Source organism: Triticum aestivum, chromosome 5B, assembly GCF_018294505.1.
Source record: "Triticum aestivum cultivar Chinese Spring chromosome 5B, IWGSC CS RefSeq v2.1, whole genome shotgun sequence".
Classification (NCBI taxonomy): domain Eukaryota; kingdom Viridiplantae; phylum Streptophyta; class Magnoliopsida; order Poales; family Poaceae; genus Triticum; species Triticum aestivum.
In genome coordinates, this window is record NC_057807.1 from 19,910,741 (window position 1) to 19,926,528 (window position 15,788).

General features: G+C 49.7%; 1 protein-coding gene and 1 pseudogene across 1 annotated transcript; both read left to right on the forward strand.

Annotated features, from left to right (window-relative positions):
* The first annotated feature begins 6,208 nt into the window (after positions 1-6,208).
* LOC123114566 (receptor-like protein EIX2) lies at positions 6,209-6,857 on the forward strand (annotated as a pseudogene).
* A 2,870-nt stretch (positions 6,858-9,727) lies between these two features.
* LOC123110163 (receptor-like protein EIX2) lies at positions 9,728-11,438 on the forward strand. The gene has a single exon (XM_044530629.1). It carries the CDS (start codon positions 10,474-10,476, stop codon positions 11,212-11,214), a length of 741 nt encoding a protein of 246 aa, XP_044386564.1. The 5' UTR covers positions 9,728-10,473; the 3' UTR covers positions 11,215-11,438.
* Positions 11,439-15,788: the final 4,350 nt, after the last annotated feature.

Below are 15,788 nucleotides of genomic sequence, written 5' to 3' on the forward strand. Positions count from 1 at the left end.
AACTAGATCAGCCAAGACAGCAGGTTTGAGTTCGGGCTGTGCGGCACCATATACCGCCACCAGAGCCCAATTAAACCCATCAGCCTTCGACCGCACCCTAAACTTAACGGCAAAATCTCCCATGACCACACTTCGGACTTCGAGTGAATCGCATCTAACTCCGAGTAAGATCCCACCCGATCTTCCTCGCGGTGGCAGACAATGCCAGTCAAAATCAATACCACCCGATAAAGTATTGAGAAATTGTGGCGAAAAATTATCTCTACCAGTTTCCGACAATGCAATAAAGTCCAACCTATACTTGATAGACGCCTCTGCAAGAAACCTTCTTTTAGCCAACTCTTTGAGACCTCTGCTATTCCAAAAGATTCCTTTCTTATCTCGTCATGGAATTTTTTAGCCGTGCGGATCCTAGCACTCCTACGCACTACGGAAGTCGAGTAGGTCTTCCGCTTCCATTTGTGTTTAGGAATAGCCTCACTCTCCAACCGGTCCTCACAACCAGGCTCAGGAGGTCTTACTACAATATTCTCAAAACTCTCATCCTCCTCCTCAGGATCAGGGAGGGTAGTAGCAAGATCCGCACAAAAATTATCAAGCACCCTGACCCCAAAGCATCAATATCGGAATCATTCATGGGTTTAACCGCTGCTAAATTACGAATCATCTCTAAAGCCCGCTCTGCCTCTAAATCCAGGATATCATTAACGGAATTTGAAATTTCACTATCATTACTACCTAGTGAAATTCCTAAATGGTTTGCATTATTAACAATCTCATCATTAGTAAAATGCAAGATAGAATTAGAGGTATTAACCAACATACCAGTAGTGACCTCAACGTCATGAAGCTTGGCCGCCCTCATGGCGCACCACTGCTGTATGTCGTCAACCTCCGGATGGTCCTGGAGATGGCAGCTCAACCGTCGCCCCTCAGAAATTGGGTCTGGAATCCCGCCGAACGCAATCACCTCCTCCCGAGTGATCCTGCCTGGGGCGGGGCCTCCTGCCTCACCCCGAACATGCAGCCGGTCAGCCTCCATCGACGAACCAGCTGGCCCATCGAAAAACGGTGGGGCTCTCAATGGCACTGCCGACGCTGGCGCCCAACGGCAGAGAGATGGCTCCAAGCCGGTGGAGGGGGGAGCATGGGCCACCTGCAGGAGAAGAGGGCCCCGAGGCCACCTGCCCCGAGCCCCTCCAAAATGCGGAACTGCCGCCTGCAGCTCCGGCCTCGCGAGAGGAGAAGAGGGTGCCGAGGCCACCTGCCCCGGACCCCCTCCCGAAGATAAAGCCTCCATCACCGAGTCCTTGTCCACCGCGATAGGAGAAGAGGGCGCCGAGGCCACCTGCCCCGAGCCCTCTTCATAAATCAGAACTACCACCTGCAGCTCCGTCATCGCGACAGAAGAAGAGGGAACCGAGACCACCAGCCCCGGATCCCCCTCCCGAGGGAAAGACCTCCACCGCCGGACCCTCGATCTGAGAAGAATCAACAACATGGGAAGGAGCCTCCTCCTCCTCTCCCTTGACCAAGATCAACAAAGCCCCAAGGACGGGACTCACAGCATCCTCAAAATCCAAAGCAGGTAACATGTGCTCAAAAACCTCGACAGACTCTACCCGCTCACTCCACGGAGGTGCAGAGGCAGGCTCGACAGACCCAAATCTCAGAGAAGTCGTAGGCACCGAGGAGGGTGGAACCGTCCCATCACCGGTCGTCTGAGAAACGGACCCCGGTCCCTTGGACAACTCTCGTCCAGGATCATCGACCGGTGTCTCCTTAGCTCCCGCGCTGTCATCTCCCTCGTGCATATCAACATCAGTCCTGGTAGCCGCTTTGGCAAACAGGCTCTCATCCTCAAACTCAATCACTAGGTTGTAAATCTGGCCTCGATATGACCACTTGACCACATCGGGCATGAACTCAATGTCCAAAATACTAACCAGTAGACGAGCTACCCCGTGAGCTTTGGTAAAAGCCATATCCACTCGCTTAGTTTTCCCCACCATAATGCCCAAGCTAGCCATGACCCTAGTATCCTGCATAGGCTTCGAGGGAGCCCTGGAAAAACGCAGCCAAGCCTGAGTAAGAGGCTTACCCTGGGGCTCAACCAGCTTCCACTCATGGAACTCGAGGATACCATCTGTACCCAACACTTTGCACATCCCAAAACTCAGAAGTCTCTGCAAATCCTCCACCAAAGGGAACTCAACCCTAAACAACTTTGCCTCGGGACTGACAAGCTCCCAATGGAAGTCCCCTGGAGCTAACTCCCGGAGCCGCTGCACTATCTGGGTCTCACAGACCTCTCCTCTGGTCACTTTGACAATACCAGTGGTCATGCTCTGAGCCTCATCAGGAACCTCCCTCTCATTCAGAGACTCAAAGAACGTGAGTTCAGCACAGTACACTCCATACATCATAAGAGACGGTGCCTGATCCCGCAAAAGCGGACAAACCCCTGAGTCATGTGCCGCTTTGCCACAAGTATCACATAATTCCACCACACACACTCAGCAATAAAATGACCCTTCTCGCCACAACGATAGCATAACATTTTTTTTCCTTCTTGCGCGCCCACTTGGACGCCCTATCCGAATCAGCCTTGTCTGACGCCTCCACAGACACAGACCCCATGGTCTCATTCCCAGGTACCTCAACATCAGCGAGTGCCTTCACCACCTTCATAGCCTGACTGGACAACCCCAGTTCCTTGGTAGCCCCGCCAATGGCCGTCTGCTCGACAACAACGGTCGGAGGAGGCTGTCGTGGATGAATACCGGCCACCTCGACCGCCTCGACCACCACGATGACCGCGGAAACCACCCCGGTGTTGATATCCTGGGCCAGACGCCCCCTCAACGAAACCACCCGTAGGACCCATAAAAGGCCTCTCTGCCGAACCATCACTCTGCCAAGCTTATCCCCGACCACCACCCGTGGACGAGGAGCCCCGATGTTGACCATCTCCATATGCATTATAACCGTCATCGCCCCATTGACCCCGGGGCGCACCCGTAGCATTTCCAACAGCCAAAGTTTGCGGCGGCGGTGCCTGCATCAGCACCGGCGCAGCCCGATTCTGCGACGGCCGGACGACAAAGTGAGGCGGCCTCGCGCCGTACTGAGGCGCCGCCGGTCGAGGCTGCAGGCTGATCGCCGGGGGCGGCGGCCTCGGTCCATGCGCCATACGACCCCTGCCCACAGCAGCAATCGCGGCCGAGTTCGGCACCGGTGGACGAGGAGCGACGTTCACTCCACCCCGAGCCGCCGCCGGCTGCGGCACCACAACCGGCACCGGAGGCCGAGCGCCCGGGATACCACCACCGCGCCCAACCGCGCCATGCGGCGCCCCGCCACCCGCATGCGGCCTAGGGCCGGTCAACTCCGGGGCAGCCCGGCCGGCACCTGTGCCCGGCAGCGGGGCAGTCCCACCGCGGCCAGTTCCCGGCAGCGGACCGTTCCCACCGCGTCCAGCTCCCGGCGGCGGCGCGATCCCACCGCGGCCAGCACCACCCGCCGCGGGACTTTTCCCAGACGACGCAGCAGCCCCTCGGCCAGCCATGACCACGAGGGGAGGGATACGCCTAGCACGCACAACACCATGTTCACGAAACCCTGGCCGGCTGCGTCGAAGAACCCTAGCCCGAGATGACGGCAGAACCACACGAGGACCGATCGTGCATGGGGCGACACAGCGAGTCGGTATAGGGATCGGGTTAGACTGGGCCACATACCCAGCTAACCCCGGCCCATCTACACCCTGGCCCGGCTCACTCAGAACCGGCCCAACCCCTCGCACACCCAGCTCGCGGCCCAGGAGGCAATTCAAACGGTGCGCCCGCACCTCAGAGATCGCTATCGGATCCCCAGCCGGCAATGCCGGCGCGGCCGCCGCCGGCGTCCGGGAAGCGATTGCCTCATGTTGCATGAGGTGAGCAACATGAGCGACTGAATTCCACCATGGCAGTTGGCATCTATGTCCTCAGCGGCGGTCTCCAGCAAAACAGGGAGCTTGTCGCTGACCTTCTATTGGCCACCATGAATCCATAAATACATCCTTTCTTAAGTTGCCTCGTTTGGAAAAATTCTACACGTGTTTGTTCGTTGCATTGAGCTGTTGAGGAATGCTGGAGACTTCGTCAGGGTTTTTAGCATCAAAATTTCAGAGTGCACTGAGGACGGTTAAGTGCCACAGAATAGTTTGTTTCATCTGTCTGTTCTCTTTTCCTCTGAAGTTTCCTTTCAGAGTGCATTCAGGAAGGTTAAGCACTAGAGCAGAATGTTAAGTGCTGAAAATCATAGCGTCGTCCTTCTCTTTTCCTCTGAACTTCCAGTCCAGGCAAAGAGGGACGTTGGATGCTGTTGGACGGTGGATGGTAAGCCGACGCGACGCCACACGAGGGCCGCCTGTCAGATGTAGTTCGAAGTTGAAAAGTCTAGAGAGTTTCAGATGGCTGGAATGGTTAAGCAGAGCTGAGTGATGATGACTTTGACAGTACCCTATCGTTACAGGCAGGCTACTAGTCGTCTAGTCCAGTGGCTGGCAACTCCCATCAGCCTGGCCAGAGTGAATTGCGAAAAACATCGACATTGAAGGCTAGGGTTGCAGAAATCACAATTCTACAGTTTTGTGCCAAAAAACACTAATTCTGAGCCTAATTTTTTGCAAAAAACACTAGTTGGCGGCTTTGATCCATTTGATGTTGAAAGGGCCAAAGCCGATAACTAGTATTTTTTGCAAAAAATTAGGCTCAATTAGTGGTTTTTCGCACAAAACTGTAGAATTGTGGTTTCTGCAACCCTATCCTTCATTGTCGATGTTTTCTGCAATTCACTCGCCTGGCCACACAATTGTATGGACCAGATCGACTTGATTCAGTGGGCCTCCTTGAAACCCTGAAGCACCGGGACTTTAACCTTTCTTGATCTCAACTTGAATCTACTCAACGGTAATATTCCAATTGAAATTGGTGACCTTACTGCTCTGACTTATTTGGACACAAGCTGCAACAACTTGACTGGAATTATACCAGCCGAGCTTGGAAAATTGAAGCGTTTGGCTTACCTTAATCTTGCAGAGAACAAAATTACTGGACCTATACCACCAGAGGTTATGCATTCAACTAGCTTAACCTTACTAGGCCTCTCCAGTAATCATCTCAATGGAAGTGTACCTACTGAATTAGGTTCTTTGAAGAATCTTTCTTATCTGTACCTGAGCAACAACAACCTTAGTGGTGTGATCACAGAAGAACACATTGCAGACCTAAAAAGTTTAAAGATCATAGACTTGTCTTCCAATAATTTGAAGATTGTACTGGATTCAGATTGGCATTCTCCCTTTAAGCTACAAGGTGCAGATTTTGCATCATGCCAAATCGGTCCTCTCTTTCCAGCTTGGCTTCAGCAGCTGCAGGGAGTTGATTCACTCGACATTTCGAGCACCGGTTTAGAGGACAAGTTTCCAGATTGGTTTTGGTATAAATTTTCACGGGCAACATATCTCAACATATCCAACAATCAAATAAGTGGTCGCTTGCCGGCCCATTTGGATGGCATGGCTTTGGAAGAATTCTACCTAAGTTCAAACCGGCTCACCTGCTCAATACCTTCGTTGCTGACAAATATCACTCTGTTTGACATCTCCAACAATAACTTTTCAGGAGTAATACCATCAAATTTTGAAGCCTCCCGACTTCAGATGTTGATTATCTATTCAAATCGACTTGATGGGCACATTCCAGAATCTATTTGCAAATTGCAACAGCTGTTGTATCTGGATTTGTCGAACAACTTATTAGAGGGTGAAATTCCTCAATGTTTTGACATCCAAAAAATACAATTTCTTCTCCTCAGTAACAACAGTTTATCAGGAAAATTCCCACTATTTTTGCAGAATAAGACAGATATGGTGTTCTTAGATCTTGCATGGAACAAGTTGTCTGGAAGCTTGCCTACATGGATAGGAGATCTGGGGAGATTACGTTTTGTGCTTCTGGGTCACAATGCGTTTTCTGATAATATTCCGGCTGACATAACAAGACCTAGGTCCCTTCAATACTTGGATCTATCATGCAACAATTTCTCAGGTGTAATACCTTGGCACCTATCAAACCTAACAATTATGACAAACGTACAAAAGGAATTCATGGATACGGATGATGGGTATATTGGAGCCACAGAGGTTGACGGCCCGATCGATATGGGGGCTGGTCACCTCGGAGAAATATTGTCAGTAGTTACAAAAGGACAACAACTTCTATATGGTACAACACTTGTATATTTTGTGAGCATTGATTTATCAAGTAACTGCTTGACAGGTGAAATCCCTACAGACATCACTTCCCTTGCTGCACTGATGAATCTGAATTTATCATCGAACAAATTGAGTGGACAAATTCCAAACATGATTGGGGCCATGCAGTCATTGGTATCTCTCGACCTATCTGCGAACAAGCTCTCAGGTGGAATCCCATTAAGCTTGTCAAATCTAACATCTTTGGAAGCCTTGAACCTGTCCTACAACAATTTATCTGGAAGGATACCCTCTGGCCGCCAACTTGACACCCTCAATTCGGACAACCCGTCAATTATGTACATCGGCAATAGTGGACTCTGTGGGCCTCCTCTCGACAACAATTGTTCAGGAAATGAGACTTCTATCCATGGTGATCTTGGAAGCAGCAAGCAAGAGTTTGATCCACTGACCTTTCATTTTGGTCTTGTGCTGGGACTTGTGTCGGGGCTCTGGATAGTGTTTTGTGCACTGTTGTTCAAGAGGACATGGAGAATTGCTTTCTTCTCGTTCTTTGACGAGGCGTATGATCAAGTCTATGTATTTGTGGTTGTGAAGTGGGCAAGGTTTGCAAAGAACACAACTGCAGAATAAGCATTATTGTTCTGAAGGAGCCAGTGTGTGTGCTGCAACCCATTGGAGAGCTCTGGAACATTAACCAGGGTGTGGAAGATCTGAAGCAACATTTGTTATATTGTGTGCCTTGTTTAGACCTCTAAATTAAGATGAAGATGTTTAGTTCTTCTCATACATTTATGACATTACTATTGTCTAACACTCAAGTACTGTGCGTGCATGCAAGACCTTAGTATTGTTTAACTATCCCAATACATGTAATGTAATACCCCCTCTGTAAACTAATATAAGAGCGTTTGGATCACTAAAGTAGTGATCCAAACGCTCTTATATCAGTTTACGGAGGGAGTACTTTACTATTATTCTGGATTGTAATCATCAGTATCTTTCGTACATTACTATTATTCTGGATTGTAATCATGAGTGCCTTTCGCTGAACATCAACTTGTTTCTGCAATCGCAGTGAGTTAGTTCCCTTTGTTGCATGATAGGTTTGTCATCTGGAGGAAATCAATCGTGGATATTCCTGCAAAACTTCAGTTTATAGTCTTGTACTACATGTGAGTCTGTGGTGTACTACTCCCTTACTTTCTGAAGAGTACAAATCCAAGGTGTACAATCTTCACGCGCCCGTGTTGGAACGTGACACATAGTTGTCGTGTCGCCTCCTCGTCGCCGGCCTGCTATTGGCTGAAGATATATTCTGGTCAGCATGAATTCAGGAATACATGCCTGGAGCCCTTGTGGTAAGTAGTAGTACGTTTTTTCAGTTGTTTTGTGCAGAAAAAAGCTACTCCCTCTGTAAACTAATATAAAAGTGTTTAGATCACTACTTTAGTGATCTAAACGCTCTTATATTACTGTAGTTTACAGAGGGAGTACAGTACTACTAGTTTCTTCATTGCACAGAGTCAGTGAGGCTTGGTCAGAGTTTTTAGCGTCAAATTTCCGGAGTTCACTCGGTCTGGTTAAGTAGCTGCGGTTGTTTCATCCGTCGTCCGTGTTGCTCAGTCGTGTCTGAGCCTTCCATACTGCGAGGAGCACGCTTCCTTGCTTGTTTTTCCAGCCTCGTTTAGTGCGTATCAGCTCCATTCTGTTAACTTTCTCTGAAGTTTCATTCCACCTAGCCATTGTATATAGGATACTAAAGGGGACGTTGGATGCCGCCCGCCGTCCTGATGCCCTGCTCCTTCTCCCCATCGCCCCGCCCATTCACCAACGTCGCCTCCCCTACCGACGGCCGCCTTGTTAACCTTGTTTTGCTCCACCAATGGTAGGATTATTTGGGTTGTAATAATCTGGGCCATGCCCCTGTATACAAGGCAAGGCATGTGTGTGTGTGTGTGTGTGTGTGTGTGTGTGTCCCCTACTCTGCTCACCACCTGTTCGTTGATTTGCCTGCGCCAGGTCGTGCGAGAATCATCTTCCCAGCTGAGTCCACCCGCCGTGAAAGGGAGGACGACGGAGACTCGGTGACCATCAACCAAACCGACACCTAAACTCGGGCAGAGACTGGCAGTTGCTCCATAGACGATGTCGAGGGATCGGTCCAGTCCTAGACCATGTGCAGTAAATTAGGATGGACGATGTCAATTGATAGAGGATCGTACGAACCATCTGTGCGCTGGAGCCTGTTCTTTTGGCCTCTATCTGCTAAATCGATTTTGGAGGATCATAGTCCACCTTATGCTACAAGGTATGTTGTTTTGTGCTGCTTCATATGCTCTTTTCAATCTCTTACGTTTCCTGTCATATGTTGTTTTCTGAAGTTGAAAACTCTAGTACAAAGTTTCAGCGACGTTGTAGAAAAAGAATCTGGTGTAGTACTATGCTGGAATGTTTATAACTGAGTGACTTCGACATTACCGTGTCATCACAGGCAGGTAACTAGTCCTATGCCTAGTGACTCCCATCATAGTCTGGCCACAAAATCGTATGAACAAGACTTGATTGAACGGGTTTCCTCTGTGACAACGTACTGCATCGAAGAATGAAGCACTTATAGGAATATTGCTTCAGTTTTAATTCAGAGAGACCTTCCAGGGTCCCTGAACAAACTATCGCTTATTTTCATAATTACAAAAATAGTCTTATGAAACTTTTGTTCCAGAAGATGGATCGCCCTTTTCCTTTTGCTTTTTTTTTCTGTCTGAGACCAAGTAATGCTGATCTTTCGCTTTCTATCTTCACAATTATTGCCATTATTAATGGTGCATACTTTTCTGGTCGATACTAATTACTAATATCCCTTTCCAATTAAATCTACTTCTATTTTTTCAATTAAATTTCAATGTTGCTTCTATTTGAAATGAAAACTATTTTTAAAACATAGTCCGCACATACTGAAAAAGAACCCTGGCAAACCAGAGGAAGGCAAAGAAAAAAAACTAAGCTAGCCAAGCCAAAAGCAACCGAAAAGAGAAGGCAAAAGAAGCAAAAACATGGTGAGCAACATGAGTGACTGAATTCCCCCTTGACAGTTGGCATCTATGCCCTCAGCGGCGGTCTCCAGCCAAACAGGGAGCTTGTCGCGGATAGGCTGGAGATCTTGCTCACCCTGAATCCAGAAATATACCGATGCATTGAGCATTAGTAGTAGCGTCAAAATTTCAGAGTGCATTCAGGATGGTCAAGTACTACTGGACTAGTTTGTTTTGTCTGTCATTAGTGCCAAAAACATAGCGGTGTTGTTCTTATTTTTTCTGAAGTTTCAGTCCAGGCAGGACGGATGTTGGACGTTGTATGGAGCAGTTCGCCCCTGCAACTCCGGTAGTCTGCCGACGCGACACGACGCGAGGACCGCATTGTCATATGTTTGTTCGAAGTCTGAAAACTCTAGAGGGTTTCAGCCTGCTGGAATGTTTAAGCGTGCCTCAATCCAGATTGCACCGTCCACATCCAGCAGAACTGAGTGATGACTTTGACAGTACCGTGTCGTTGCAGGCAGGCTACTAGTCTAGTGGCTGGTAACTTCCATCATAGCTGGCCACAGAGTTGTATGAACCAGACTTGATTGAATGGGCCTCCTTGAAATCCTGAAGGACCGGGAGTTTGACCGTTTACTCCGTGGTATGGCCAAACATCTCTGGTAGTATGGCTCTGCTACGTAGCTAAATACTAGTAACACTCAGCCTGTAGCATAACCAGTCTCTGGGTGCGTTTGATGCTTCCCCAGCTACCCAGCCCTTGTTCTTCCATCATGCATCGCACAACCAGTCTCCAGTTCCACAACCAACCTCATCATCATATGCATCGCTTCTTTTTCACAAGTGGTGCATGCACTAGCACTCCAACCCCAGCTTGTGCATGCCCATGGTGGCGGCTGCATCCCAGCCGAGAGGGCCGCCTTGCTCTCCTTCAAGAAGGGCATCACAACTGACGGTGCGCATGCCCTCACCTCGTGGCACGGGCAGGATTGCTGCCGCTGGAGGGGCGTCGGTTGCAGCAACCAAACAGGCCATGTCATCAAGCTACACCTTCGTCGCAGTACAGTTCTGAACCCTGATGACGGCGATTACTATGATTGGTGCGCTTATGCTAAGTCATTGTTCGGCGAGATAAGTTCCTCTCTGCTTTCCTTGAAGCATCTAGAGCATATGGATCTTAGCATGAACTGTTTGCTAGGGCCAACTGGTCATATTCCTCAGTTCTTGGGGTCCATGGAGAATTTGAAATATATTAACCTCTCTGGTATCTTATTTACCGGTAGAGTTCCTACACTTGCATATTTTGTGAGCATTGATTTATCAGGTAACTCTTTGACCGGTGAAATCCCTACAGACATCACTTCCCTTGCTGCACTGATGAACTTGAATTTATCATCAAACAAATTGAGTGGACCAATTCCAAACATGATTGGGGCCATGCAGTCACTGGTATCTCTCGACTTCTCTGAGAACAAGCTCTCTGGTGAAATCCCGTTGAGCTTGTCAAATCTGACATTGTTGGAGGCCTTGAACTTGTCTTGCAACAATTTATCTGGAAGGATACCCTCTGGCCGCCAACTTGACACCCTCAATTCGGACAACCCGTCAATTATGTACATCGGCAACAGTGGACTCTGTGGGCCTCCTCTCAAAAAGAATTGTCCAGGAAATGATTCTTCCATCATCCATGGCGATCTTGAAAGCAGTAAGCAACAGTTTGATCCACTGACCTTTCATTTTGGTCTCGTGCTGGGACTTATGGTGGGGCTTTGGGTGGTGTTTTGTGCACTGTTGTTCAAGAGGACATGGAGAATTTCTTTCTTCCGGTTCTTTGACGAGGCGTACGATCAAGTCTATGTATTTGTGCTTGTGAAGTGGGCAAGCTTCGCAAAGAACACAGCTACAGAATAAGCATTATTTTTCCTCTGAAGGGGTCAATGTCTATGCTGCAACCCATTGAACGGAGCTCTGGACTATTAATTAACCAGAGTGAGGAAGATCTTCAGCACCATATGTTTTTATCGTGTGCCTTGTTTATACCTATAAATAAAGATGAAGATGTTAGTTGTTCTGAAATTTATGACATCATTCTTGTATAATTATTGCGGTATATGCAAGACTTATGTGTTGTTCAAATATCCTGATACATGTAAGACTTTACTATTTTTCTGGACTGCAATCATGACGTCTTTTGCTGAATATTTTGAACTCGTTTCTGCGATCAGGGGTGAGTTAAATTATTTGTGTTGTTGTTGCAATGAGTTCTGTTGGCCCAGACCCGACACCGAGTACTTTCCGGTGACGGCAACGACCGACGACGAACGACGACGAAGCGAACCAACACTGACAAACTCGACGAAGTGCTTTACGCCGAGTTGCACCGCAGTACAAGCTAGCCTCAACTAGCTAGTTCCTGATCGATCCTTGCCTTTACGTATACTAGTAGTACGCACGAGCACTTCTAGCTGTAATCACTCAACTTGATCTAAGCTAGCTCACGTACACAGCACGGCACAAAAGAATCGATGTGGATTGCCACGGTACATGAGTATTTATATTAGCTAGCTAACCTGCCAACTAATCTTATCCTACTCGGTGAAGGATAGGAAAACCAACACGGACACATACGTGCACGCACTGCCGGACACGGACACGTCTTGTCGTGTTTAATTCCAACAGGTTCTTCATCTGGAGTAAATCTATCACGGAAACTCTTGCAAAACTTCAGTTTATAATCCTGTACTCTGCTATGTACTCCCTTTCTCAAGAGTACAATGCACATGATGATGTTTAGAACTGCATTTTGTCCTGACATGCTGCTTTCTAATCGGTTGTGTGGAGCATTCAGACTTCTTGTACCGTGTCTTATGTTTTATGCTTGTTCATGGTACTTGGATGAAGTTTTCCTCTTACCATTTGCAGAAACAAATTTATGCATCTATTGGTCTCAGCGATTGGGTTTTCTCTGGTAATCAAGTGCTTGTACAGTTCTTCTGATTCTTTGCTGCACTGATGCATTTTGGTAAAAAGAGAGTGTAACCGATATGATATTCGTAAGTACTTGGCAGAGAACTAACATTAATCCATGACCTGAGGTGGCAGGGTCAGAGGCTGGAATTTATCTCGAAGATACATTGGTTTCTACTAGTATTATATATATGCTTCAAGTTATGTGTCTATCTGCACCTTTTGATTTCTCGCTGACAGTCGGATAGATTCGAGGAATGTCACAGGAAATACTGGCTACAGACCTAGGCTTTCTCTTGTCCATGCTATATGTGTTCCATCAGATGAGTGTCCTCTCACCACCTAATGAAAAATCCAATGCATGAATCTTTTTACTACATTTCTTCAGCCAACTGCAGAATTCAAAGTCATTTGCCTTTGGTCATCACATGTTTAAGTTGTTTTTAATAACCTCTAATATATTGTTGATTATAAGTTCTAGTCTGTTTCTGCGTGCGAGCTGTGGCTCCAACATGTGTATGTAAACTGTAATGTACTAGTTACAGATTCACAATCATGAAACAATTTCTATGTGGTGTCCTGCCAGGCAGAGTAGAGTGTTATGTGTAAAGGCTGGTTTCTTGTCTCACCTTGCAAAGTAGAGTGTTATATGCGCCGAAGTGCCTGAGCACCCTACAGAAGCAGAGTCTTGACAAGGTCTGAAATTTGGAAGGCAGTGTTGGTTTTCCTGCTGCCCTTTTTGTAACCTATACCTTACAATACAGGCTCTGGACTTGTGACAGAAGGGCTGCGACATCAAACTTGGGCGTGCAAGCGCAACCTTCCTTTGTCTCCAAGGTGAGGATACAGTGGACTACATTGTTCTTGAGTGCATCGTGTCACGGGGGACCTGGCGTAGATGCTTCGATGACCTACAGATCAATGTTGGTTGCCCAACGAAGACTGATACTTTGGGAATCTGGTGGATGAGCTCAAGGAACAAATTTTCACGGAAAGGAACAGTTGCGCCTTGATTCTCCCGTGGTTAGAAACGGAGCTGGATCCCAAGTTGGTTTCCACGGCGACGACTCGACCATGCCGGCCAAGAACGCCTCTCATAGGAAGAGCATGGGTTGAGCATAGCAGAGACATGGCATTACCGAAAAAGGGTTGCCCCCCGCTTTATATTATAAAGCAACGACCACACGATACAAATGCTGGGGCCACAGCACACGCAAGCCCAAAAGAAACAAAAAAAGGAACTGAAGAGAAAATAATGCCAACAACGGTGGATCAACGAAAACGATGAAGACCCACAACCGCCGCGCCCACCGGAAAGTACCACCACGCTCCTAGCATTCCAGACCGCCGCATACCAAACAACACCCTCAAGAAGGATCGCGACGATGACGACGATGTTGCCCGGACATGTCCTAGGGTTTCCCCCGGTACGCGAGGGGTGAGGTGGACGGGGTATGCCCGACGCCCTTCAGGAAGGCACGGCGGCGCCCACGAGCGTCACCGCGTCGGTGCCGGCCCGGCCGACAAGGATTTCTCCCGACCACCAACCAGCCACGACCCCAGACAATCCATCCCGCGCCACCAAACACACCGCCCACCAACTTGCGCCACCACGGTCGAGCAGTCTCCATCGCCATCTCACCATGGCAAACGAAACGGGACCGACGGAAACAAGACGACGCAACCGGGAACCAGGAGCGGCAACATCAGCAGCCTCGCGGGAGGGGACCTCCACCGCCCCCGGCGGGATCCGGCCGGACGCAGCACAGGGGCAAACCGGGCCACCCCTGGCCCAGCCGAGCCCGAAACGGGCTCGCGAAGCCCCCGTCGCTGCGCTGCAGAACGCGAGCCACCGGCGCCACCACCCCCCGCACGAGTCACGCCCCCGACCCGCCGAAGACGCCATAAGCAGACCAGGCCAGGCCCGCCCAGACCCAGATCGAGCCCAAAAGGTCCTAGGTCTGGGCCGGGAAGGCCCGCTGCTAGCCACCGCGTCGCCCCGCCGCCAAGCGGCCGCGCCACCGCCTGCACGCCACCCAGCACTACGCCGCCGAGGGAGCTGCGCCGCCGCCGGATCCATTGTCGCCGAGGAGCACCCCCATCGGCCGCCGTCCGCCCGAGCCGAGGCGCCAAGCGGGGGGGGGGGGAAGGCCGGGGCCGCCGTCGCCGGCACCACGCGGGCAAGGCCCGATGGCCCAGGCCGACGGCGGCGGAAGGGGAGGAGGGGGAGGGGGGCTGGGAGGGGGAGGAGGGGGAAGAGCCCCCGGTCGCCCCGCTCGGGGAGGCGACGCGGGGGGAGGAGGGGGAGGAGGGGGGACAGGCGTGTAAATTAGACATGGCATTAAGGCCAAGTCTCGTTCTACATGAGATGGTCCATGAGGTCATCGCGAATGGTCGTAGGAGGTGCTGCTCCATTCTCCTCTTATGGGAGGGAGGACAGCTGTTTCAGGACCCCCAAGCTATCTGCCTGTTGGTTGATGACTTTTATTAGTGTTATTTTAGGGGTGCCCTCGGAGCGGCATTGCTCTTGCTGACCATATTTGGTCTCTTGAACAACAGATTTCCTCTGAGGAAAATGCAGCCTTACTCGCCCCCTTTGACGCCAAGGAAGTCGAGGCCTTCGTCAAAGCCATGAATCCGGCCTCGGCACCAGGCCCCGATGGACTGCCTGTTCGCTTCTTTCAGGCGTTTTGGCCGATGGTCAAGGAGATTATCCTTGATCTATTCCGCGAGTTTTCTAGGGGAACCTTGGATATGTCCTGGCTTAATTACGGGATCATATCCCTGATCCCCAAGGTTCCGGGTGCAGCGGATATTAGGCAGTTCCGCCCTATCACGGTTCTTAATGTGATATTTCGGATTCTGGCTAAAGGGTACGCCACTAGGGCGGCCTTAATCGCTCCTCGGATTCATCATCCGAACCAGTCGGCCTTCACGAAAGGCAGATATATTCTTGACAGGATCCTCGTTCTACATTAGATGATCCATGAGGTCAAGAGCAAAAACCTTCGCGCGGTGTTCTTCAAGATCGACTTTCATAAAGCCTATGACACCGTCCATTGGTCCTTCCTTCGGGAGGTGATGCTTAAACGTGGATTTGACCACCACTGGGTTGCCCGTGTGATGCAGTTCGTAACGAGCGGTCGGACGGCGGTAAACATAAATGGGGAAGTCGATCCTTATTTCTCGATGGGCCAAGGGGTCCGACACGGAGACCCGATATCCCCATTTCTATTCAACCTTGTGGTTGACGCCCTCGCCTTGATCCTTGACTTGGCTAAGCGCGCCGGCCACATCAGGGGGATTTGCCCCCATCTTGTGGCCAATGGAGGTCTGACCCACCTCCAATATGCGGACGACACCATTATGATGGTGGAAGGATCGGATGAGGATATTCAGAACCTCAAGTTCCTCCTCCTGTGCTTCCAGAAAATGTCGGGACTCACAATTAACTTCGCTAAGAGTGAGGTGATGGTCTTGGGATACTCCCAGATGGAAGCGCAATGCATTGCCAACCG